This window comes from Dermacentor silvarum, chromosome 6, assembly GCF_013339745.2.
Source record: "Dermacentor silvarum isolate Dsil-2018 chromosome 6, BIME_Dsil_1.4, whole genome shotgun sequence".
NCBI classification, from domain to species: domain Eukaryota; kingdom Metazoa; phylum Arthropoda; class Arachnida; order Ixodida; family Ixodidae; genus Dermacentor; species Dermacentor silvarum.
In genome coordinates this window covers 113,522,410-113,548,421 of record NC_051159.1, presented here as the reverse complement: position 1 = coordinate 113,548,421, position 26,012 = coordinate 113,522,410, and the positions used below count along the sequence as shown (strand labels likewise).

The window sequence follows — 26,012 nt, the reverse complement described above, 5'->3', positions numbered from 1 at the left end:
GACCACGCCCTATAGGACATGCACAACTAAACCGAAGTTACAGTAAAGACGCCCAGAGGTTTCTTTAATTCTAATATGCAAAGGTGTCTTCTGCATAACTGTACAATGGGTCACGTGAAAGTGGTTTAAATTTTAACCACAGGATCCACTCTTTCAATCGTGCAGGTTTGCAAGGAGGGTCCCCACTAACAGCCAAATTTTTGGGCAGAAGTTTCTAACCTTCTCGCCTTTCTTCTCCTTCTTGTCCTAACCAGCAGTTGAGTACACATATTACAAGGTATCTTAAAGTGGCACCATCAACAACTGTGCTAAACAATCATTATCCAAAGCTGCTTTTTGAACTGACAGCCTTCTTGAATGAGTTCTGCGCCACAGAAGTAGAAGCAACACAGAACTGCACCACAAACGGCACAAACAAGACTGCAGAGTGACAGAACACTGGAACCTCTGTCAGAGAAATGCAACAAAAGAGCATAAACAGCAAACGAACTGATGGCATCGGCTATGTACTATGTGGTTATGGCCATTTCGATCACCTTCATTATGATAGCGTGCTTTACGTTTTGGTTTTACTCGTGAGGCAGCTATTATATGCTTCTTTGGTGCAGGCGTGGCAAAATTTTCTACTAAAATGCCATTTTGGAACAGGATGGTGCAAAGGTACCTCATGACTCATTTGGTGCAGTTGTTTCACCCCTGCTCTTACAAAGATACAGGTCAATTTCACCACCATCTTCGTATAAGCTGATAAAGGACGCTAAACTAATAGAGAACACTCGGACCGTCCTCCCGTCCCATTGCCCAGTTGTTCTTGCTGCCATGTATGTCTTTTCTTTTTTTTTTCACTTTTTGCCAGAAATCACTTTGACAGAATCACAACTGTCATCCCGTTATTGCTCTTGCACTAGACATGCTAGCTGTATCCGGAACTTCATGAATGTTCTCACCAATTTGATAGCGAAACAGGCATGTCGATCAGACTGGATGTGTGTCACGCAAACAGTATTGTAAACTCTCAAAGTGATTTTTCATTCACCCTTTCTGGTAGTGCTCGAGCTCTTCACTGTCACCACATTGTGACAATATATGTTAATGATATGCCAGACATACAAATAGATAATCGTATTTTGTCTGATAAAATAATTTGTGGTAAAGTCAAAATATCCTCTACACCAGCCTCAGTTATATGTTTGACTCGTGTAGTAACTGGAGATGATTTTTAAAGCGTAAAACTGTTTTCCCTCAATAACTCGAAAAAAAGAAAAAAAAAAAAAGAGAACATTCCTGTGTACCAACCAGGCCTGTGGCCACAAGAAACTGCAAACAAGTACATATTTGAGTGAGTGCTGCCCAGACCAACAACTTGTCCTGCAATTATTCACATTAATTAAGATGTCTCACTTCATCAACAACTTTGTCACCAGGTAATACATCAATTGGCCGTAATTGTAGCCCTAACACAAAATTTCAAACTTAGGTTGATTGTGTTCGATTCTTTTGTGTAAATAGGTATCTCTGACCAAATATAACTAGTGAAAGTTGTTTAGAACAGATTTCAGTAAGAATGTAAAGTCCATGCAAGTGGCTGCCTTCGAATCGCAGCAACTTGTACATGGGCATAAACTTGATGTGTTCTATAGATCCAACACTCCGGCATATCACAGTGATCATTACATCCCCAGTGAGAGTGATTGCACATAAAGACCGACCTCCAGGGAGCGAAAAAGTGCCGAACTTTTGGTGTCTGCCGCTCGGTGGCGGCCATCTGCCTGCTGTCCAAAAAACTGGATGTTTGCGACAATCTACCCTCTCCAGATATTTGCCACCCAGCGAATGCCGGCACTAAACGTGGTCGCATGTGGCGAACAGTGCGGACCAATGAGATCGTAGCACAGACATTGGCTTCCATCAGTCCCCCGAGTCGAGCTCATCTGCGACTGCTCACGGGACTGCGTTGGAGGCCTGGTAGGCAGTGTTTGCCTGCTCTTGGTTGTATGGAGTGTGCTGTGATGAATATGCAGCGGCGCTTCGCGCTAGATTTTCCACTGCACTGGATTCATCGCGATAGTTTGCTCCATGGAGGTCGGCCTTATGGGGTAAGACGGTAGAAGACAGGGCTTTTAGGCTAGGCAGCTTCTTTCTGCTCCTCGCCCTCCAATGTGCACTGTCGGAATGGAGACTAGCGTGTGTTTACATATGAGCCATCAATGTTCATCTTACTTGCTCATCACAATCGGATTCCAGATATCCATCTCCTGACGACAGGCAGCCAGAAAGAGGGTGGTCATCAGACTCATTTAAGCATTCCTGAGCACTGCGATCGAAGAATGTTGACATGTCAACCTGAAAAAAGAGAGTGTGCACCAATTTTGTAGACTGCACTACACAATTACTCTTCCGCTGAATATGCTTTCAAAGGTAGTTTGGAAAATTAAAAGAAGAGACCTGAAATAAGATAATGAAAATGCACATCTTTTCGTTATAGTTGCTTCACATGCAGTATAACTAAATGACAATGAACACAAACAAACTTTCTTTTTTTTCGACACATGTACAGTGAACTAACCACATAGCATTCAATACTGAGGAGAGAGAACATCACTTACTGTCTTCTACAAATTGAAATAGGCAAGTGACTATGGAGAAACGATATGTGGAGAAAACCCATGGCCACTTGCTTAATTTCCATTGCAGTGAGCTAACGAAGAGTGCTGCCTAACATTTAAACTGCATTTTTACTCTGTGAAAAGAACTTTATGCTACAATAGCAAACTTTTTTCTGCCAGTAAATAAAGGATGTCTTTCACTCTATGTTCTAATAACTTTGTATTGGTATTTTAATAAACGTTTTAACAACAATACTCGATGTTCTTGCTCATTAAAATATACACCTGTGGTCAAAAGTATGCAGAATGGGGGTTCCACAATGAAACAAAATTTCGTCGATTCCTTTGCATGTAACTTGAACCGGAGACTGTGTGCAATATCAAGTCTAAACGAGTTGGCATTACAAATGACGCCGTGCATTTTTCAGCTTGAAGTTGTCAGTCTGACTTTCCAAGAAATTCGTTTAGTTTTTTGACACTGCCCCTGGTCCGCATAATACTATTGATCACGGTTGTATCATGTACAGTCATGGACAATTGAAATACGAACAAGCTAGGGCTAGCTAGGGTGCGTTCTTTTGTTTTTTATTTCAGCAATATGTAATATTATCCCGATTATGGTTTCTGCGCCTATTGTGGGGCTTATACCATCTTTGGCAACCATATTGATAGCTTTCACGTGACGTCACGCACCCAAGTTAACACCGTTTTGGGGCACCAATATGACTACAAGCACTTCAGTCCAATCCATCTTATTGAAAGCTTTCACGTGACGTTACGGACCCAGCTTATCATCGTGTTGGTGCACCAACACGGCAGCTACAATGACGTCAGTGCAAGCCATATATGCGGTGCGAAATCGGGCTCTCGAGTTAGTACTTGCGAAAGGTGTTCTGCTTCACTTCTTTCTAGGGTTTTACGTGCCAAAACCAGTTCTGATTATGAGGCACGCCGTAGCGGAGGGCTCCGGATTAATTTTGACCACCTGGGGTTCTTTATAATTTCTTGTTCTGGTTTCATTTGTCCATGACTGTACATAGCATGCTACTATGGTGAGTGCACACAGATATAATAGGGGTGTCACACAGCGCACGTTTGATCACGATCGAGCCCGATCGGGACAGAATTTATCGGTAGCGACTAGCTTCTTTGCGCAAGCTGCAGGAGGGAGCTATTCGCAGCCGAGAAATTCTACCCAGATCGAGCTCGATCGGAATCGAACGTGGCCGTCTGACATCAGTATTACTCAAAATGTGAGATTGGTACTTGCATGGCCTTGGACCTTCTCGGTGGGAGCTCCCTCCGGAGGCTCCGAACTCAGCAGCTCCTGGATCTTGGCTTCGAGGGTGTTCGGGTCGGCACCTCGCAGAGTGGTTAGTTTCGCCTTGGCCCGGAAGAAAACGAACGTGGGCACGGCGCTCACGCCCTGAGCAGCAGCGATTTCTTGACATTGGTCAATGTCCACTTTCAGGAACACTGCTTGCGTGTACTTGTTGCTTAGGGACTCGAACACGGGTGCCATCCTCTGACAGGGCCCACACCTGCAATGCAGCGTTGAAACGGTGTAAACAAATACCGCAAGATCGATGCGACGACGTTCACTTATCAGCCTGCTCGTTAAATTTGGTGGTCGGAAGATGTGCCAGTTCGAAATTCGACCACCACGACAACTTGTCGTAACCACCCCGGATGCCACCTGAACTAAAACGACGAAGCATACAATGGTTCCACAAAAATAATCAGACTGGAAAGCTTAGTTCGACTGTCGCCTCAAAAACTGCCACAGCACAGCGAACGGGCCCACTCTCCGCTAACAGAGACGAGTGATTTTCATACGCCATGCAATGACAGAACTGACCCGGAAAACACCCCCTAAAGAGAGGTCCATGCCATGGGAAAAACTTGGCTGCGTCGAGACGCGTTAATGACGTTAAAATGTACTAGATAATGTAGAGCAAGTGGCTTTCGTACACATTGATATTAATTTTGTAGCGCGACGGCGCGCCAATGATGTCAGCACCTTTGGACGCAATAGTGCAACGTCCATGCAGCGGTAACATTAGTTGCTTACCAACTCGCTGTAAAATCCACTATGACAAGACTAGCTCCAGAGTTCGATAATTCCGCTTGAAAACGAGCATCATCGGTTACTAGTTTCACTGGCATCTTTTCTTTAACGAAACGATATTCGCGCAAACAGAACGATAGGAACGTCGAGACAACCGGCGGACAGAGAGTTTTGTAGAACGCGGCGCCACGACGGTCACACAAGAAACTACTCGCAAGCAAAAATACGAAAATTGGTTTCGGTTTTGATTCTAACAAGTACAAAGACTGCTTGACCAGTCTACTGCATTTTATTTGCAGTCATCGTTTTTTTTCTGTGCGTGAAATTTTCACCTTGTATAGCCAAGCTTTTGCAGCTTTTAGATTTTAACTTGCTACAATTGACCATTTTGCCGCCCGACACTCACCTGATCGTGATCATCAAAGACCACCGATGTAACGATCAGCATCGTACTACCAAACGGCGCTCGATCAATTACTTTCTTGGCCGCACAGCAGAACGGCATAGCAGAGAGACAAAGATACGATTAAATCAACAAGCTTTTTATTCAGCACCGGGAACGTACCCAGAAAGGGCAGATGGCTTCCCACGGCGGACAGTAAAGCACGTAGTGCTTGCGTTCACGTTGACCTGCAACGCCAAGATAACAAAGGAAAAAAAAACAAAAAGTCCCTCGGGCTTTCTTGACCTTTTCCAGTCCATGGAAGTCACCTGGGCTTGCACTTCGTCTTCTTTGAAGCCGCGACGGAACCCCAGGGCCCCAGGGACACGCCGATCCATAGCCCTGGCCGGTCAGCTTGGTCTTGGCGCACTTGTCTCGCGACACCGACGAAGAAGAAGATGAGAGAACATACAAAAAAAAAATGACACACAGACTAGCGAGGAAAATCGAAGGCTCGAACCGGCTTGACCGCCCTCGCAGGAAGAGCTCCTGCCGCGTCATTCTTCGTTTTCCTCGGGCTTCTTCGGCTCGATGTCGTACTCTTTGAGCAGGTCAGCGAACATGGCACGCTGCTTGTCTCTGGTGGCCTCGAAAACATTTTCGTACTTTCCCTTGGCCAGGAGCACCACGTTCCTCAGGTCATCCGGGGACATGATCTTCTCGAGCTTCTCGTGAAGACGTTCCAGGAGACGCGACACCTGCACCTTTCTCAACCGGTTGTAGTCCAGGTCTGCCAGCATGAGCCGGTAGCTGCACTCGTCCAAGATGCGCACCACGTGCCGGGTGTTCTTGATGTCGCGGCACTCGACGCGGTAGACCCGCGGCACGACCCGCATGGCGCGGCAACGCATCAGGAACGCTGCGTTGTTGGCGTACGAGGCAAGGTCGAACATGGAGCGGAAATAGCGGTTCACCAGCTCCATGGGGCGGCGACCGTAGGTCTTTCGCAGGTGCCGCTTCAGCGACGACGGGCTCGAGTGCGATTGCTGCTGCTGCTTGGCCGACGATGTCTCGCTCATCTCGGTCTTGTCGAGCGCGCTCGTCTCCAGAGTGTCGCCGGCCGCCTTGTTCGACTCCTCGGGCATCGTAGCTGCTCACGCTCGCTGCTAGGGGCGGTTCCCGAATTCCGAACGGACGCCGCACGAGCCACTGCCGCTCAAGGCGCTGAGCGGGCTGAGCGTGCTGCGCTTGCTGCACCTGCCACGAGAGGCACTGCCACTGGCGCTGCGACTGGCCCGAGAAAGGGATTTCACGGCTCTGGGTTCGCCGCGTGCAATGATAAGTTGCACGAGGCAGTTCTCACGTGCGGCGGCGACACGCCGAAAGTATTTTTTTTTTTCGAAGCATTGGCGATGTTCAGAGCAGAACGCGATGATGCAAAATTTCTGCGACGAATAGACTGCTTCTCGCAAACGATCGTAGTATGGTTGGACGCGCTCAGTAGTGAGCGTTTGTCGTGGCCGCGTTTTCTGCACTGTAACACTTTGCAGAGTAGCCTTTCGTCTATACCGTCTGGGCAGGTATACTATATTCCTTTTTATGTTCTTTTATTTAAGACACTTTGGACAGTGAGTGAGTGAGTGAGTGAGTGAGTACGAACTTTATTGACACTTTGGACAGAAAACGTTTACTCAACGCTGTACAAGAGTTGTATATAGTCTTCTTTTACTAATATGGCCAGCGGACGGGAAACAAAGGAGCGCGAAGTAGACGAGGGAAATAACGCTAAACTATCAACTGAATGCAGTGTGCAAGAACAACGAAAGAAGTAGTGCGTTTAGAAATTTAGGACAGGTGAAATTTGCTTTTCTTGTAAGGGGGGGGGCTCTGTGCATCGCTGCGCCGGTGTAATACTTCGCAGACATGGTTTTCACTGCGTGACCTGGCTACGCGCCGTTTTGCAGTGACCATAGTCACCCTACCTGGTGAGGGGCTCATCGCTAAATTTGCGCAGACGGCGGCGGCGCCATATTTTGCTCTTCGTGATTTTAATAATCTTTATGGCGCTATTATATGCTGCAATCATAGGTGACTTCAATAATAAAGTGGGGAATAATGCAGCCTGGGGAACAGGAATTGTCAACTATAACATGAATTCAAGGAAGAGCAGAAGCTATATGTTGGTAGAATTCGCGGAATAATTAATCGATTGCGAATAATGAATACCTTCTTCCGCAAGCGCAATATCAGGAAGTGGACCTGGGAAAGCCCAGACAGAAAAAGAGGAAACGAAATAGATTTCCTACGTCTTGCCGACCCAAGCATTGTGCAGTATAGAGAAGTGTTAGGTAGGGTAAAGGGCAATGATCATAAGCTAGTGAGTGCAACGATTTCTCTCAATTTGAAGGGAGAAAGAGCAAAATTAGTCCCTGAGAAGGAACAGGCCAATTAGAAGCAGTCAGGGGAAAGCCGATAAATTCAGGCTACAGTACTTCGCACTTTGGAAACTGAAGATGAAGACAGCATAGCAATGAATGAGACCTTAACTAGCATAATTATAGAGGTCACAAACGAAGTTAAAACTAATAAGGCACCTGCACTCAGGCACGTAGCTGTTTTCCGGGGGGGGGGGGGGGGGGGGCTAAGGCTGCATACGCCCACTCGGTGGTTTCCAAGAACCTATCAGGTCCCCCTTATGATTTTAGCGTTGATTATTATGGTTATGTAATGCCAGGTGTAGTTGTAAACTGTGCGAAAATCACAATTCATAGGCGACGTGCCAGGTATAAAAGGGAGCAGGGCGCCGGCCGGAAAATTTTCGAGAGACGCTGAAGCCCAGTCAGCCCCCCCCTTTCTCCCCCCCCCCTCCCCTCCTACCTGGCTACGCCACTGCCTACACAGCAAGCAGGCAAGCTCTCCCAAGTAAGTAAGGGCCCCTTCTCTGGATCTGTCAGTGCCCCGGGCCTAACAAAGAAACGCCAGAGCATCAAAGTGGTTAACTCCAGAGATCAGCTCGAGTGGGTTTTATTGCGAAGGCTAATAAACAAAAGAAAATAAGAGACATTCGAAATTATAACAGTGGAAAGAACGAGGAAGCAGTAAAGAGGGGAGCAGCATGGAATCAATTAGAAGAAATCTTGAAAAAAAAAATAAAAAAATAAGATGTATGTAGTGAAAGTTTACAAGGCAAGTTTCACCAAAAATTATATAATATACTAAAGACAGTAGAGGAATCCAATACCCAAGGAAGCGTGCACGTAAGGCTGTCTGAGCTTAGTGACGAATATGATGCAGAAGTTTCATGCGTAATTCGAGATGGCGTTAATTGGAAGGGCTCTGCAAGGTGTACCCGCGGATAGAGCGGCAGGACAAGATGAAATAACAATCAATTGGATAAAATATGGAGAGGATACGCTAGAAAATATTGCGACCTTTTATTCGAAATATCTCATGTCTTCAAATGTACCACAGACGGACGAATTTAATTTGTGCAAGGACAGAGAGATCGGCCTCAGCTTGTGCGCTTTACACATGCTACTCGGCGCTGGAGCACCAGATACTTGGAAGAACGCCAACACCCTATTAGTTCATATGAAGAGAGACGTTAAAGAATTGAAGAACTACAAGGCCAGTAAATTGCTTTCGGTAGCGTATAAAAACATTCACCAAGGTTATGGCCAATAAAACCAGGGCGATCGACGCTTGACTTCAATCATGCCAATGAACAGGCTGGCTTTAGGAAGGGATATTCAACGATATAAATCCCATCTGTCATCAATCAGGTAAATGAGAAATCTTCGGAGTGTAACCAGCCTTTAACAGAAGTTACAAAAAGGCGTACGATTAATTCATTTACGATACCAGTAGTCATGGAGAAACTGCGTAGTCAAAGAGTACAAGAAACATACGCGAATACATTAGCCAATGTCTCTAAAGTTTGTACGGATGCCTTATATCTTCAAAGGAAAAGGCGGAAAAAATGTTGATAAAAAGAAAGGGTAAAGCAAGGAGACACAATGTCCCCAATGCCATTCATTGCATACTTAAAATTCCAGCAGTACCCATCCCACGATGTATGGCGACGTTAATGCGATTAGATTTTAAGCAATGCAGCGACGCATTGTATTGCGAAATTCTTCACTTCTGCGTAGATGTAGATCCTTGAATATAGTGGCACATACCCACTCTGGGGTATTGGCCAAGAACGGAGTAGTTCAAAATAAAATAAGAAATAAAAATTGTGTCGCTTACTTCTTCAATTTTCTATTACCGCCATCTTCTTCACTCCTCCGAAGCTCCTTGCTCAATGCACACCCTGGTCCAATTCTGTTCACTTCGCTCCTTTCTCCACATTCGGCTGCTTTTCATGACGACTTTTTCACTTCTATGTCCGCTGACTTCTTCAATTTTCTTTTGCCGACCAGCTTCTTCACTTCTTGCCTCTTGTTCCGCTTGTATACACGGGCACCTACCCAGTAGCAAATACCCGATCTGTAAGATTGTCCAAGAATGTTCCCATACCTAGTGTCACATGACCAATTGCACACACCCAATGGCCCAAGTTGTCCATTCCTAAGTCGTCTATTCGAGTACCCAGTAGTCCAAGTCTGCGTGAAAGAGGTTAGATCCATATACGGACATACCAGAAAGGGCACGAAGTTCCCAAAGAATGCTAATTGCATTAAAAAGAAGTATTCAAGTTGTTAGACTGGGAATGATTAGGAACGGGGAACATCTCAGCAACCTGCGGTTTGCAGATGCCATTGTGTTGTTCAGCAACACCGAACGAAGATGACTTGCAAAAATAAATAAATAAATAAATAAATAAATAAATAAATAAATAAATAAATAAATAAATAAATAAATAAATAAATAGCGATTGAGTACTTTAGCTGACAAAGTGTAAGAGCAGGTTTGAAGATTACCACGCAGAGGCTAAGGTAATGATCAATAGCCTATAACACAGAACGAGAATCCGTGATTGGCTGTATCACGGCCGCTGGATAAAAAAGAAGTTCTCGCAGTTTCACCTGAAAGGCGAAGCATCAATTGCGATAGCAAATTTGTAGAGAGCTATACGCAGTAATGAGAGTAGCTTTATGAGGTGTATAACCTTGGACATGCAGCAGCACCGGCAACACGCAGAACTATTGTCGACGCCGTCGGCGTTTTGCCCGCGTTCGCACAAAATGCGTACGGCGTTGGGGACTGTTGCCGGAGCCTCTGATATAAATAGGCACTTGATGCCGCAGCTAAACGTCGCCTCCCTTCCCTCCCCTCCCCTCCACGGCCTTTCGCGCGTCGGAAGAAGGCGCGTTTGTTCTACATATATGGTGATTGTAAAGGAGGAAAGAGACGCCTACTTCTGCAGCCCTTAAGGGAGCACGGCGCAGAACGCGCGTTTTTTCTTCGCCGTGCGTTCACTCCCCGCGAAAGCGCGCGTCCCTCGCGCGCTTTCACTCGCACATACAGCGTTCGGCGCGCGGCGACGATTTTATCTCCACTGACGTCATACGGAACCTCACGGCGAGACGACGCCCGACGGCAGAAATCTGCTTTGGAGTGTCCATATAATTGCTATCGCAATAAAAATATATGGTGATTGTAAAGGAGGAAAGAGACGCCTACTTCTGCAGCCCTTAAGGGAGCACGGCGCAGAACGTGCGTTTTTTCTTCGCCGTGCGTTCACTCCCCGCGAAAGCGCGCGTCCCTCGCGCGCTTTCACTCGCACATACAGCGTTCGGCGCGCGGCGACGATTTTATCTCCACTGACGTCATACGGAACCTCACGGCGACGACGACGACGCCGACGGCAGAAATCTGCTTTGGAGTGTCCATATAATTGCTATCGCAATAAAAAAGGTGCGGCCTGCCGCGTCGGGCGCGTTGCAATGGGAGCGGATGTGACAGCCGTAGTTGCATTGTCGGCCGCTTGGCTGGGCCGAACGTCATCGGCGATGGAACGCGCCGTCGGCTGGCACGCGCGACGGCGTTCCAAGCGCGTTCCTGACGCATTTGCTATGCCGATGCCAGACAACAGCCACCGACGTGCACGCGGCAGGCCGCACCTTTTTTTTTATCCAGTGGCCGTGGCTGTATAAACTTGGACATGCAGCAGCACCAGCAACGCGCAGGACTGTTGTCGACGCCGTCGCCTTTCTGCCCGCGTTCGCACGGAACGCGCGCGGCGTTGGTGACTGTTGCCAGGACCTCTGGGGGCGGCTCGGAGGTTTTAGACGAGATCTGAACGGGAAACTCGTCGAGCAGTGTCGGAAGTCTTTACCACATTCTCGCCTCGCAACGTTTTATTGCGATAATTATATGGACACTCCAAAGCGTATTTCTGCCGTCGCCGTGAGGTTCCGTATGACGTAAACGGTGATGAAATCGTCGCCGCGCTCCGTACGCTGTATGTATAGTGCCTAGAATACACTTACTAAAGTTTATTCTAGGCACTGTACTGTATGTGCGAGTGAAAGGGCGCGAGGGACGCGCGCTTTCAGGGTGAGCGAACGCATGTCGGAGAGCAAACGCGCGTTCTGCACCGTGCTCCCTGAAGGGCTGCAGAATTAAGCGTCTCTTTCCTCCTTTACAATCACCATATACAGGGTGTCCCAGCTATCACGCAGCACGATTAAAAAGAAAAAAGAAACGGCGTTACGCAAAGAAAACCTAGTGCGTATTGTTTCCAGCGCAGTGGAGTAGCCGCCAGTGATTTTTTCGTTACTGCGATTTAATTAGCTAATTGTAATTAATTATATAACTCGAGAAGTACTGTCCTAATTATCAAAATGTCAATGAGAAAATTGTAGAGCAACATGAAAAACTCCCAATACAGCTTTCTGTTGCTCAATACGTGCTACATAAATGTGTTTTCTGAGCGCGAAAGAAGCCCGCGAATACACGCAGAATTGCCCCGCGACTGGCCGCTCGAGGCACTTTGCGTGTATTCGTGTATTTGCGTGCCATTGGTGTTATTTCTAGGTTAACCAGAAAATTTCGTCGATACGAGTGTCTGCGCACTCTTTACTGTGCTCTCGTGAGACCACGCCTCGAGTTCGCATCAGTAGCCTGGAATAGCGTCTGCGTTAGCTATTCCATTCGAATCGAAAGTGTTCAGCGTAAGCTCGTAGACATCGTTTATGATAGATATATTGGTCGCCGTCGTTTTTGTAACTGTGGTTCTCTCTTAGCAGACCTTAGTATGTCTACTCTTCATGACAGGCGACTTGTGCGTGACATGCAGTTTCTTCACAAAATTGTGCGTGGGTCCATCGATTGTGACCCGTTATTGATGTCACTGTGATTTCGTGTGGCCTATGCAAAAGCCGGCAAATGTTCTGATACATCCTGAGGTGCATGCCATTTGTCCCATGACTCGTTTGCAGATCACCTATAATTCATCCTTTCATAGCACGGACATATTTGCCTAAGCTTCTGTTTTTTATCGCTCTGTTTAGGTGATGGTTTTATTGTCTATATTTTCTTTGTGATTTTCTTTCTTCTGTAATGTGTCTGGTTCATGTCATGGTGTTTGTATTTTACTTAGTGCGCGCTCGTTTAGGCCCAATGGCTGTTGAAGCACACTAAAAATTATCTATCTATCTATCTATCTATCTATCTATCTATCTATCTATCTATCTATCTATCTATCTATCTATCTATCTATCTATCTATCTATCTATCTATCTATCTATCTATCTATCTATCTATCTATCTATCTATCTATCTATCTATCTATCTATCTATCTATCTATCTATCTATCTATCTATCTATCTATCTATTTGTGGGAAACGGCTCTATCCCGCAGCCCACGCTAACAGGCTCCAGTCTCCGCCGGCCACGCCCCACGGCGCCCAGCCGCAGCCGAAGTACAGTGCCTAGAATAAACTTAGCCGAAGCTGGCGCGTCCCTCGCGCCACAGCTCGCGCGTTCCATCGTCGTCTTCGTCCAGTTGGCTCTGATGCCGCCAATTATGTCGGCGTTCCCAGAATACATACGCTATATCATGGGAGAGAAATGGTGAGGTCGGAGCTGGCACGCATAAATCTGTTTGCACAGCTTTAACGTATCGCCATTATGCATACCGAGCGAAAGCAGGCACCACATTAGATATCAGGCCGGGACAAGACCGCGTTTTGAGCGAGACTGAGCGCGAAAACACGCTTGCACCGATATACTAGCGCACGGGGTAACCAACTCTAACTAGCCAGATTTACCCGGAGCCTATGGTGCCAGCCAGTCTATTGCTTTGGCGGGCAAATACCAAACAGTCAAGCACGCGGGTGCCGCGCTTCTCTGACTTCCATAACAGCGGCGAACTTTTAGTTTCAGCACAAAGTTGCATCGGACGCTATATATAAACAGGGCGCCCTTAGAAGATTGAAGCCGCGTAATTAGTCGCATACCCACGCAGTCCGCGCATTGCTGCAGCCACAGTAAGGTTTCTCGCTCCGGCTATATATATATATATATATATATATATATATATATTGTTACGCGAACGAAGGATTAAGTACAGGAGACTATTTACAAGTATATTTACAAATGATAGATGCAGCGCTGGCCAGATCAGCCGATAGCTCGAGAGCCCAGAGCAGTTCGTCTTCTTCGTCTAGGCGCCCGCGCGCCTCGTTCAAACAACCAAATACCACACGCGTGTAGCATAATCCCCCGGCGGCAGAAGCGACGTCCCGGAGCGTCTAAATATCATCACTGGGAGGGTGATACTGCTTCAGTCGTGTAACGTGCACAATATCACTGGACTGGGAAGCAGATGGGGCGTCAGGGGCGATCTCGTAGGTGACGGGAGTCACGGCACGAATCACTCGGTAGGGGCCTGTGTGAACAGGGAGGCTTGTGTCGAGGGGCAGTGCTGGTTCTCGGCCGAACAGAAGGAAAAATGGCGAATAACCGGCTGTGTCGTGGCGCGAGGAATTATACGCAAAGGTGACAAACGGTAGAGCGAGGTCCCAATCACTGTGGTCGGAAGACACATACTTCGCGAGCATGTCTGTGAGAGTGCGATTAAGACGCTCCGTGAGGCCATTCGTTTGCGGATGGTATGACGTGGATAGCTTGTGCCTCGTGGCACAGGACTTCAGGATGTCTACAATAACTTTCGACAGGAATGTCCGGCCACGGTCTGTGAGAAGTTGTCGTGGAGCTCCATGTAATAAAATCCCGTCGCGTAGAAGAAAATCGGCAACATCTGTGGCGCAGCTTGTAGGGAGCGCTCGGGTGATGGCGTAGCGCGTGGCGTAATCTGTGGCCACAGCGATCCACCTGTTCCCAGAGGTAGAAAGAGGAAAAGGACCAAGTAAATCTAAACCAACCCGAAAGAATGGTTCCGCGGGAATGTCAATTGGTTGAAGATACCCAGCAGGGAGCGTCGACGGTGTCTTGCGTCGCTGGCATTTCTCACACGCAGCTACGTATCTTCGAACGGAGCGAGCAAGGCCTGGCCAAAAGAAGCGTCGGCGGATCCGGTCGTAGGTACGTGACACACCGAGGTGACCGGCAGTGGGGAGGTCGTGAAGTTCGTGGAGAACAGCCGAGCGAAGGTGTTTAGGGATCACAAGGAGTAATGCTGGGCCGTCGGGGTGAACGTTGTGGCGGTAGAGTACGCCATCTTGAAGTGTGAATAAGCGAAGGGAGCTGTCGGCAAGTGACGATTCCAGGCGGTCAATGATGACACGCAAAGACGGGTCACGGCGCTGCTCGTCGGCGACATGGACCAGTGGAAAAACAGAGAGAACGCAGGCGTCGGTGTCAGTATCAGACGTAGAGGTCGGGTCTTGGACTGGGTAGCGAGAGAGGCAATCGGCGTCCTGGTGTTGGCGTCCCGACTTGTACGTCACTGTGTAGGGATATTCTTGTAGTCGGAGAGCCCAACGACCGAGCCTACCAGTAGGATCCTTGAGCGACGAAAGCCAACACAGCGCATGATGGTCTGTGATTACTGAGAAGGGCTTGCCATACAAATATGGGCGAAACTTTGAAACAGCCCAGACGAGAGCAAGACATTCGCGCTCGGTAATCGAATAGTTGCGCTCTGCAGTTGTCAGGAGTCGGCTAGCGTAGGCTATAACGCGGTCGTGTCCGTGTTGTCGTTGCGCTAAGACTGCGCCGATCCCATAACCACTGGCATCGGTTCGGACCTCTGTAGGTGCGGACGGGTCAAAGTGGGCCAAGATCGGTGGATTGGTCAGAATCGTGGTAAGGCGTGAAAATGCGGCAGCCTGAGGGGAACCCCACGTAAAAGGCACGTCTTTCTTCAGAAGTTCAGTGAGTGGTCGAGCGATTGCTGCGAAATCTTGCACAAACCGTCTGAAATAAGAGCAGAGCCCCACAAAACTTCGGACGTCTTTGACAGACTGAGGTACAGGAAAAGCTGTTACTGCTCGAACCTTCTCCGGGTCGGGTTGTACTCCGGAAGCATCGACGAGATGGCCGAGCACTGTAATCTGTCGGCGCCCGAAGTGGCACTTCGATGAGTTTAATTGGAGCCCAGCCTTGCGGAAGACGTCAAGTATAGCTGCGAAGCGCTCAAGGTGCGTCTCAAACGTAGGAGAAAACACAAGGACGTCGTCGAGGTAACAAAGGCAAGTTGACCATTTGAAACCGTGAAGCAGAGAGTCCATCATCCGTTCGAACGTGGCGGGGGCATTGCATAAACCAAACGGCATAACCTTAAATTGGTTGAGGCCATCTGGAGTGACGAAAGCGGTCTTTTCTTGGTCTTGCTCATCGACGGATACGTGAGAGCTCGAAGGCATACGGCGAGGCGAGTAGCGGCGAGGGTCGGCATATGGGCGAGGAGACGGCGAAAAGTAGCTCGAATATGGCGATGACCAGGAGGTGCGGCAGTGGCGAGCGACGTGGCCAATGCGGTGGCAACGAAAGCAAATGGGCTTGTCGTCCGGAGTTCTCCATTCTGTAGGGTTGCGGTATCTGGAATACAGATCGCTGCGAGGCGCAGCTGTCGGCACCAGTCGGGCGTCAGGTCGGGAGATGGAGCAGGCAGCAGGAAAACCGAGGTTGGCAACTGCTACTTTTGCTCTGTAACGTCAGTTTTCATTTATATATATTGCTACACGCGTGTGGTATTTGGTTGTTTGAACGAGGCGCGCGGGCGCCTAGACGAAGAAGACGAACTGCTCTGGGCTCTCGAGCTATCGGCTGATCTGGCCAGCGCTGCATCTATCATTTGTAAATATACTTGTAAATAGTCTCCTGTACTTAATCCTTCGTTCGCGTAACATTTTGGTGGAGCGTGCCGTACCCCGCACCTCCACCAAAATGTTACGCGAACGAAGGATTAAGTACAGGAGACTATTTACAAGTATATTTACAAATGATAGATGCAGCGCTGGCCAGATCAGCCGATAGCTCGAGAGCCCAGAGCAGTTCGTCTTCTTCGTCTAGGCGCCCGCGCGCCTCGTTCAAACAACCAAATACCACACGCGTGTAGCAATATATATAAATGAAAACTGACGTTGCAGAGCAAAAGTAGCAGTTTCACCCGACAGGCGAAGCCTAGATTTCGATAGTAAATACGTAGACTTACTTATACGAAGAAAGGATAGTAGTTTTATCGGTCGTATAAACTTGTAAACATTCGCTTACTAAGTTAACAAGCATAGCGCCACGCGCGCACAAGCAAACATGAAAACACATCACTCGATGACCGCGCATCCTCGCTGTCCAAACGCTGTAGTGAGAAAGCGCGGCTGCAGCAGCGAGCGAATGGACCTTCGGGCTGCCTCTCGTTACAACGCGAACTAAGCGGCCAGAAAACGGTGCACACGAAGCTATAAGCACTCGAAGCGCCTAAGGAAGCTGGTGGGTGGGTCCTTAGTCCAGGACACCAGGATCACTGGTGTCCTGGACTAAGGACCCACCCACCAGCTTCCTTTCACCCAACCACTTCCCGTATTCCCCTTTTCCCCTCCCTCGATAAATAATAAAGTTTTTTCCATCCATCCATCCCACTACCTATCGCTTTCAAGAAAGGGACCGCGCGGCCGTGACTGACTCTCTCTCCCTTTTATTTTTAACTCGCGCTTTGTAGTTAATCCTGAGAGGTGCCTCGTTAAAGATTGAGCAGCGTGAGCACTTTCTTTTCCTTTTTTCTTTTATTTCTTTTTTTTAGCGCCCGAGTGTCGAAGTAATTACGGAGGAGCAGGCATTGCCGAGTATCTATCTTAACCTCTCCCATTTGCCCCCCCCCCCTCCCTCCCTCCCTTCCACCCGATGCCTTGCACGTGATGGCAGACAGTGCGCTTCCTCCCCTCTTTCCTCCATTGCGCGCGCAAGATTGAGCCACCATCGTCGGCTCACCCTGGCACGCTTTCACTAGCATATACGGCATACGGCGCTATCGCCCTTGCACTTTATACGGAACATCACGGCGACGGCGGCGACGACAGCAGAAATGCGCCTGGGTCCTGGAGGGTCCATATAATTGCTATCGCAATAAAATGAAGTTGGTACTGGCCCTTTCCGGAAGACAGCGAGCGTTGTACACGTGGCTAATAATTAAAGAAAGAACGCTGTTAATTTGACACATTGGGACTGCGCGCAGGGATTCAATACTTGCATTTGGGTAAGAACGCCAGCGAAAAGCTTTCCAAAAAACGTGCGCCTCGTGTGCACTTTACTTGGAAAGGCCTGCTCCTCCGGAATTGCTTAAAGACTCGGGCGCTAAGAAACAAGGAAAAAGAAAAGAAAAGAAAAGAAAGCGCTCACGCTGCTCAATTTTTAACGAGGCGCCTCACAGAATTAACTACAAAGCGCGAGTTAAAAAAAGAAAGAGAGAGTCAGTCTCGTTATTTTATCATTTTTTCCCAACGCGCGTATTCCCTTGCCCCAAATGGGAGAGGGAAAGCAAGATAGATACTCGGTGATAAGCTATTGGATGCTCGTTCGGCTCGCGCGTGACGATTATGGGAAATGAACAGAAAGGAAAACTATGCGACCGAAACATACAAACAGAAAAATACGTTCCGGAAGGAGCAAAACGGAGTGAAAACGAGCGGTGAATGGAAAGGTGTCTCCGATATCGGCTTTCCTTGCATTAAGCCTCACGCCGCGCACATCATCCTAAGCTGCGCGTCCATTAGCGAGATTGGTACGTCGGTCCGTCCGTGCGTGCGTGCGTGCCTGCGTGAGTAAGCGGGTGGGTGTAATGCGTGTGCTTTTGTTTATCTGCGCGTGTGCGTGCGGAGTTAGGAGGGAGAAACCCATTGAGGGATGTTGACTTCTCCGAAACTCATATGTCGCACGCCGTCTCTTTATCGGTGAGTGTCGCGTTCCGTCTTCCTGCGAGACCTCTCCGTCATGCGCATACTTGCACTGCTTTTCCTTTTCTTACGCTCATCTTTCCTCGGCGGCTATACGACGGACATTGCTCATCGTTGAAATTCTTTTTTTTTCTTTATCTCCTTAGTTTCCCGTTGTCGGTTATTCAGGCCCTCGAACGAAAAGTTTGGGACAAGCCCAAATCCGGATCGTCATCAATCAAGATTTGTCTCAATTTGCATCTTCCGCGCTCGATCGAGGCAAAGATCACGCACGCTTTTCGCTTTCGCCGTGATGACTGAGCGTCTCGATATATACATAGGAAAAGCGCGAGTGTAAGTCCAGGGAGCGTGGTATCTTTGCAAGAGAGACACACTTCTGACAAGAGAAGTCCTTCAAAACGGAGAGACGGGTGGACGCGATATCGGCAGGACGACAATCTCGCCGTTTCACGGTCGTGCAAACGAGATGGAGGACGGGTGACCCTTTTTTGAGCGATGACCACTCGCCGGTGTGCATATTTTACTAGCCAATTCTAAAGATCCTTGCACCGGGGCGTTGTTGCAATTTCTTCATTAAAAAAGGAAAGAATTGATTGATTTGATAACAGTATTTGACATAGATGATGGTTGCATGCGTCACGTTAGCTTGTGCAATGAAAAAAAAAAAAAAAACTCCGAGGACACCAAAGCACTTCTTATGAGTTGTGAATTCGAAAACTTTAATGTACAATTGAACGGCGCTCAGCGGTCCTTCGAGGCAGCAGGTGTCCCCTTTCGCCCGCTCTACCAACACGTCACTCGGATCCGGAAGGAGCGCTCGTGCCGAGAGTGAGAGCGAGGGTGACGTGGCGTCGCGGCGATGCCCTCTCCCCTCGCACAACACGTGGCGCGCTAACGCTGCAGCAGCTCCACACTCAATACACTTTCTCTCTACTCTGTCACTATCCCTCCTTCACCCCCTCTCTGTACAGCGCTGTTGAGGTGCCCTTCCCCGAGAGGCAGTTACGGCGCTGTACTTTTCTCTTCTCCTATTTCTATGAATCACTCACACGCTGCAGCAGGTGTACCCTCTCGCCCGCTTTGCTCCGTCGAGGCGCAGCTCGTGACGTGGAGTCGCAGCCAATGGCACTGCGAGTTTAGGAGCCGTTTCGCTGCTACAGATGACAAACGCATCCTTTTTCGCTCAATGGGCCATTTGCCATCTTAGCATCAAAAAAAGAAATGATACAAAATAACGCTATTTGCCTTGGGGGAATCAATTGGGTCGCCAGGATGCTTCTGTTGCGGGAGAGGGGAAGGGGGAGGAGACAGAACAGGATTCTCCATTTTCGTTGCGCACATACAGAATGTTTCTTCATAGCTTAGGGCTCCACAGGGCTGCGAGTGGGCGATGGGGGAGGAGGGGGGTGGGAGTCGCACACAAGCTGTATACCAAGGCAGAACAAAAGGCTGCAGCTCTGAAGGCCCCATTTCTAGACTCTTAATTTCCGTGAAGAAAGCACTACAATCAACGCAATTTCTCTGTGAGATATGATTCGTCTGAATCACTGCATGCTGCAGGGACGCAGCGAAGCGAACTTAGCATGCTTATTCAACCTGACTATTGTGCGACACCACCGCACCATGCAGCTTCTATCGCTGTTTAGTAGAACTGGTAAAACTATATACGTCTTGTTTTTCCGAGGTTGCGTTCACCCAACCCCAGCTCCTGGCCCACATGGTTGCTACAATACGAGGACTACTCGTTCGCCACCGGACTTTACGCCGCTCCGACGGAGGTCCAGGTGCGCTCTATGCTCTATTGCATGGGCCCTCAAGCCAGGGTGGTCCTCGCGTCCACCACGCTGGGAGAGGCGGACCTGAAGGACGTCGTCACCGTAAAGAAGGCGTTCACCGACCACTTCGTCCACCCGCCGAATGAGCTCTACGAGTCAGCTCGCTTTCACCGCCGTACGCAGCAGCCGGGTGAGACGGCCGACGCATTCTACACTGCGCTTCGGACGATGGTCAAACGCTGCAACCATTCCTCGCATAACATCGAAGAGCGTCTTGTCCGAGACCGTTTCCCCGTGGGCTTGCTTGACCGCCAGCTCTCGGACCAGCTTTGTCGGAACCCGAGATTGACGTTGCACGAAGCGCTTACGCACGTTCGCCAACACGAAGACGCCGATAACGAACGCAAGGCTCGTGACTCGGCTGATTCATCGACGCTCGCCATCGAAGCCGCTCGCGTTCGCATGACGCCGCTCGCGTTCGCATGACGCCGCTCGCGTTCGCATCGACGCCGCTCGCGTTCGCAAGGGAAAGCCAGCGTGTTCTGATAAGACAACGCAGCAGCTGTGCTCATTCTGCGGACGCACATCGCATCCTCGCGCCGACTGTCCGGCTCGGAGAGCGTCCTGCAACTTTTGCCACAACAGTGGCCACTTCGAGAACGTGTGCCTCAAGAAGAAACGCGGCAGCGGGAAGCACACACCGAAGCCTTTTGCCAGCTCCATCGAGCTACATGCAGTTGCGGGAGAGCATCCGAACGCGAAGTTCGTTGAAGTACTCGTCGATGGGTGTCCACTTTCCTTCAAGGTGGACTCTGGCGGCGAAGTTTCTATCGTGCCCAGTACATTTCTTGGCGTCCCTTCGAAGCTTCAAGACCCCAATAGCGAATCGAAATGCCCTGGCAACAACGTCCTACCGGTCTTAGGCACTTACGCTGCTACCCTGTCATGGCACGGCAAGTTCACCAAGCAGCTACTCTACGTCCTAGGCAACCAAGACGGTCCCGCTGCTGGGCTTCCCGGCAATCCAGGCCTTGGGCGTCTGCACGTTTGTCGACCAAGTCTCGGGGACTCCACAGCCCTCGGGCGACTTGTGTCTCAATCCCAGCCTCTCCTTCCCAGACATCGTCTCGTCGCAGCTCGAGCACCTGCGCCATGCCCAAGCCAAAGACGGCGAGTGCACTCTGCTGCAGCAATACTGCGCCAACGGCTAGCCCCGGCAGTCCCACTTCCCTCTCCATGTGAAGAGGTACTGGAAGCACCGGGGGGACCTCACCATCTGTGAGGGACTGCTTCTGAAGGGGTCCCGCATTGTCGTGCCATCCGCCCTTCAGCGCCGCACGCTCGAGCTCCTTCATGATGGGCGTCAAGGCATCAACCGGTGCAAAGCTCTGGCTCGGGAATCAGTCTGGTGGCCGGGCATCAACAACCAGATGGAGACACTGGTGTCTAACTGCCCCACGTGCGCCGAAACCAGTGTGCAGCGCTCGGAACCTATGCTGCCATCAACCACTCCAACTCGGCCCTGGGAAGAGGTGGGCGTAGATCTTTTTCATTTGGACGGCCAGGACTACGTCCTTCTGGTGGATTACCGGTCACGCTTCCCGGAGGTCATCAGCCTGCGCTCGACGTCAGCACCTGCTGTCATCAACGTCATCAAGAGCGTCTTCGCGCGCCACGGGATCCCTAGACTGGTGCTCAGCGATAACGGTCCTCAGTTTGCTGCAAGAGAGTTCTCCGCCTTCGCCGATTCCTACGGTTTCCGCCACGTCACTAGCAGCCCCATTTCCACAGTTGAACGGAGAGGTGGAAAGGATGGTGAGAACGGTCAAGGACCTGCTGCGGAAGGCGGATGATCCATACCTTGCGCTTCTGGCATACCGGGACACCCCTGGGGTAAACGGAGTGAGCCCTGCTCATCTGCTCATGGGCAGACGCCTACAGACCCGGGTACCAAAGGCGTCGCACCAGGCGCCTACCTGGCGGCCGTCGGTCTCATTCCCTCGGAGAGACCAAGACAACCGGAGGCGCCAAGCATCCGACTTCAACAGAAGACACGCGGCTCATGAACAGTGGCCTCTTCAGGCCGGCGAGCAGGTCTGGGTACGGGACGTCAACTCCCCCGCGATCGTCATGGGGCCAGCTCAACGCCCTCGCTCCTACGGGGTGGAGACTCCGACGGGTGTACTCCAGCGCAACCGGATGCACCTGGTTCCAATGACGGGACGTCTTGTGGAAGACACTACCACTCCACCTGGAAATCCTGCGGTGGCGCAGACCGCCATGACCCCAATAACGCCTGGAGCTGATCGAGCAGCTCAAGACCAGGAATCCGCATCGCCTCGGGAAAGCACCTCCACTGCATATGCACCCTGCGGTTCTCCTTCTACGCCACGCGTCTCTAGGTTCGGCAGAAAGATCCGCAGGCCGATAAGGCTCGACTTAAGAACGTTTTGTGCCGGAGCTTGAGTTCCTCTGTTCTGTTATTTTATTTTACAGAAGGGAGGATGTAGTGTACGCCAGTACCACTAGATGGCAGCACTGCATCCTCGGCTATATAAGCGTTCGGTAAACGCGGTCGGGCACTTGCCCGCCCGGACAGTTACCTGCTGTGTCACTCGCCCGCTCGACAGTTTCAAAATAAGGAACTGGTTCCAAGCATGTCCTCGTTTGTACTTTTCATCTTCGTACATTTTCACATTTTTAGAGAAAAGTGCGAAGCTTCAGATGTGTGCGCAACTGTGCTATCTCTATTTCTTTCTCTCTCTTTTCATCCCCATACCCCCTTTCCCCAGTGCAGGGTAGCAAACCGGACGTGCGTCTTGTTAACCTCCCTGCCTTTCCTCTCTTCTATTTCTCTCTCTCTCTAGAGAAAAGTCATCCTTTAGAAACGACCAATAAAAACAAATAAACGAGTTCTTCTGACACCCCTCCCTTTTCTCGCTATGGACGACATAAGCCAGGCGACGGCGTAGGACAACAGGTACGTTCTAGCCGTTCCATCGTCGTTTGCGCCAGCCTGTAGCTCGTACGTCGGAAAAGAATCCGTTTTCTTGGCGAAACGGGCCTACGGCTGATAAGCTTTCTTTGGAGGAACACATTTAAAGTAATCCATTAGGGCCCCGATCGGCTATCGATAGAGTGACGCAGGCGTCCGCCTTCTGCGAACTAGGCTGTGTGTTGAGCCGACAAAGTGAACCAAAAAGCAAAATCTAGCCGACTGTTAAAGAAAAAAAATTGTTGCAATGATAGTTCAAAAGGAACTAAATTCCTCGGCTTCTGTGACGGGAACTATCATTACATTTGTCACTGACGGCTTGGTTCTTCGGTAGAAGCCACTAGAAAGGTCTGCTTTCGTAAGATTAGATCCCGGGTCAACGACGTGCAAGCCGACCTGCCCTCTTATTCACCTGTCTTGTTCACCCTGTCATCACAGTCGTAGAGTCGTCGTCGTCAATGTCATCGTTTTAGTCGTGCTGTCAACGTTGCCGTCTTGCAATCGTCGTTGCCAATGTCGTGCCGTGGTAGTCGTATACCTGTCGTCGGAACAGCTAACACTGTTTAGGTGGCACTTAACCTTCGAGTGGCCTTCTAGAGCATTGTGGCTTCATTTTTAAATTATGGGGTTTTACGTGCAAAACCTTGATCTGATTATGAGGCACGCCGTAGTGGGGGACTCCGGAATAATTTGGGCTGCCTATAGGGTTCTTCAAAGTGCACCTAAACCAAGTACATGGGTGTTTTCGCACTTTGCCCCCCTCGAAATGCGGCCGCCATGGCCGGGATTTGATCCCGCGATCTCGTATTCAGCAGCCCAGCACAATAGCCACTAAGCAACCTCGGCGGGTAGTTTTGTGCTTTCATAGTTTGATTCGACAATGCGACAAGGCAGTGAGCACTGGAACAGTAGTAGCATAGAGAGAGCTTGAGGCGCCATTATTAGAAAATAAAACATTATTTTCAGACCAGCTTGACGTTAACGTCCTGCCCCCACTCTCATTGGCTGACTTTCTCTACGCAGTGCCTACGAAGTGAGAATATCAAGGCGACATCGAATTCCGTCCACATAAATTCAAATGTCCTTAATCTTTTCAATGTAGTTTTTTTTCCTTTTTCAGCGATGACGCACCCCCCACGTCAAATGTATTTCTCGGATATTATAAAATGACCACAAGGGTTTATTTTGGGTCGTGCAGAAATGATAAAGAAATGACAGGGATAATGGAAAATGCACTCTTGGTGTGCTCCTCACATTTCTATCTGACAAAAGGATTGTCAAAAGAAACATGACGGGACAGAAACACGGAGACGTACCGGTACGTCAGTGATGCTGAAAGGGGCAATGTAAACGAAACACCAGACATCAGTTTTCTTGGGTGTCTCTAAAGGAAATCGTATGAGTGGCCTTCTAGAATTTTCCTTTTGTAGATTATTTACAGTTTTTCTGACGTTCCAAGTCAGCGGCAGCCCACACTCGGAGAAAGCAATAACAGTGCCAGCACACAAGTAGCGGAAATTACAAGGATTTGTTTTGTCGTCGCTCAAGCAGGACTACATTTTTAATAGTTTTTCCCCCGTGGACCGAAAATACAAAACGGCATCTTTCCCAGCATCTCGATCCTATCGTCACCTTTTCTTTGTGATGCCTTTATATTTCTCGCGTATAGTGTACGTGTGTTTCAATTTGAACATCCAAAAGCAAAATTGAGCGCTGCGTCAGAAATTGTAATGTTTCAGTCACGCTTGGTCAGCTGTAAGAGTTGAACGAAAACAAACTGTATGGGACAACTGCACGGCTGCGCTTTCTTACTAGCTGACGCAGCGTCTGTCTGGAACGAGGGAAACCCATTTGTGGTTGGTAAACATTGTTTACGGCAACTTCCGCCAGTCAGCATTTCTTTACCTTTGATTAGGCTGGAGAATCTATACGACACGGCCACTCCAAAAACATGGCTAATGCTCCGAAAGCAGTCTTTTTCACCAGACAGTGGCCCTTCCCCTACGCCGGCCTACGTTGCCGCTTTTACAGAGGCTGCCGGAAAGCTTCGTTACTGAGGCTCCTCCGGTGGCAAGCATTTATTTTGCTTATGCCTTCTTTTTACGAATGAAACAGAATGTATTCTGTGTGACTACACCCGTTTTCCTGCGCATGTAACTAGGACCAAGCTGCGCTTCTCTTATCTTTGAACCGTATTCTTTCGAGCTGCCCATTTGCTTCTCTATGAGTACACTTCAGGATCCACAAACAACGGCGTACCGAGGAACAATAGCCTCAACAAATAGCTACGCCCGTAGGCCTTTCAAAACACCGGAAAGGCGCGTTGTTGGCGCTTTGGCGTTCTTTGACACTGCCTGCGCTTGTTCGGCCAACTTCCCACTCATTGAAGCCATTTTCCTGCCCCCTCAATCGAGGACCCGCTTCCCGCTTTTCCTGTGCTGCACAGTGGGCATCTGGCATCGCTGATGGGTCACTCTCGGCGTACTTGTTATTCACTTTGGCGTCGATGCTCCGCCCGTCTGACCGATGTATATAGCACTTGCCGCAGGAAAGCGGTCTTGTGAACTGCGGCGATTCTGTGGTCAGCGGACTGTTTCAAATGTTTCATGTCGCATTCACTCTTCTAACTTGCTTCATTGGCAAAGCTTCACACCTTGAAAAGTATTCTACAAGCTGTCACACAGCCACACTAAAGAAATTATTATCGTTTTAGTTTTACGTGCCAAAACTACGATATAATTATGAAACACGCCGTATAGATGAGGACTTCGTATTCATTTTTGACCAACTGGGGGTTCTTTGGGTGCACCTAATGCATGGTACATGAGCGTTTCTGCATTCAAAACCCGCCAACTCGTGCTCAGCAGCGCAACGTCATAGC

The 26,012-nt window shown here is 49.2% G+C and overlaps 3 protein-coding genes across 3 annotated transcripts in view; 1 reads left to right on the top strand and 2 right to left on the bottom strand.

The window, feature by feature from the left end:
* The window catches only part of LOC119455858 (thioredoxin-like protein 1), a 37,571-nt gene extending 32,715 nt beyond the window's left edge, over window positions 1-4,856 (bottom strand). The window contains exons 1-3 of the mRNA XM_037717370.2: window positions 4,678-4,856; window positions 3,877-4,147; window positions 2,221-2,343 (exon numbers count right to left, since the gene is read on the bottom strand). Of these exons, the coding sequence (XP_037573298.1) occupies window positions 2,221-2,343; window positions 3,877-4,147; window positions 4,678-4,772 (489 nt within the window). The 5' untranslated portion in view covers window positions 4,773-4,856. The remainder of the gene's footprint in view (window positions 1-2,220; window positions 2,344-3,876; window positions 4,148-4,677) is intronic.
* A 347-nt stretch (window positions 4,857-5,203) lies between these two features.
* On the bottom strand, window positions 5,204-6,366 carry LOC119455857 (uncharacterized). Its single transcript, XM_037717369.2, has one exon. It carries the CDS (start codon window positions 6,199-6,201, stop codon window positions 5,614-5,616), a length of 588 nt encoding a protein of 195 aa, XP_037573297.1. The 5' UTR covers window positions 6,202-6,366; the 3' UTR covers window positions 5,204-5,613.
* A 15,200-nt stretch (window positions 6,367-21,566) lies between these two features.
* LOC119456833 (uncharacterized protein K02A2.6-like) lies at window positions 21,567-21,989 on the top strand. The gene has a single exon (XM_037718651.1). The coding sequence runs from the start codon at window positions 21,567-21,569 to the stop codon at window positions 21,987-21,989; it is 423 nt and encodes a 140-aa protein (XP_037574579.1).
* The last annotated feature ends 4,023 nt before the right edge of the window (window positions 21,990-26,012 follow it).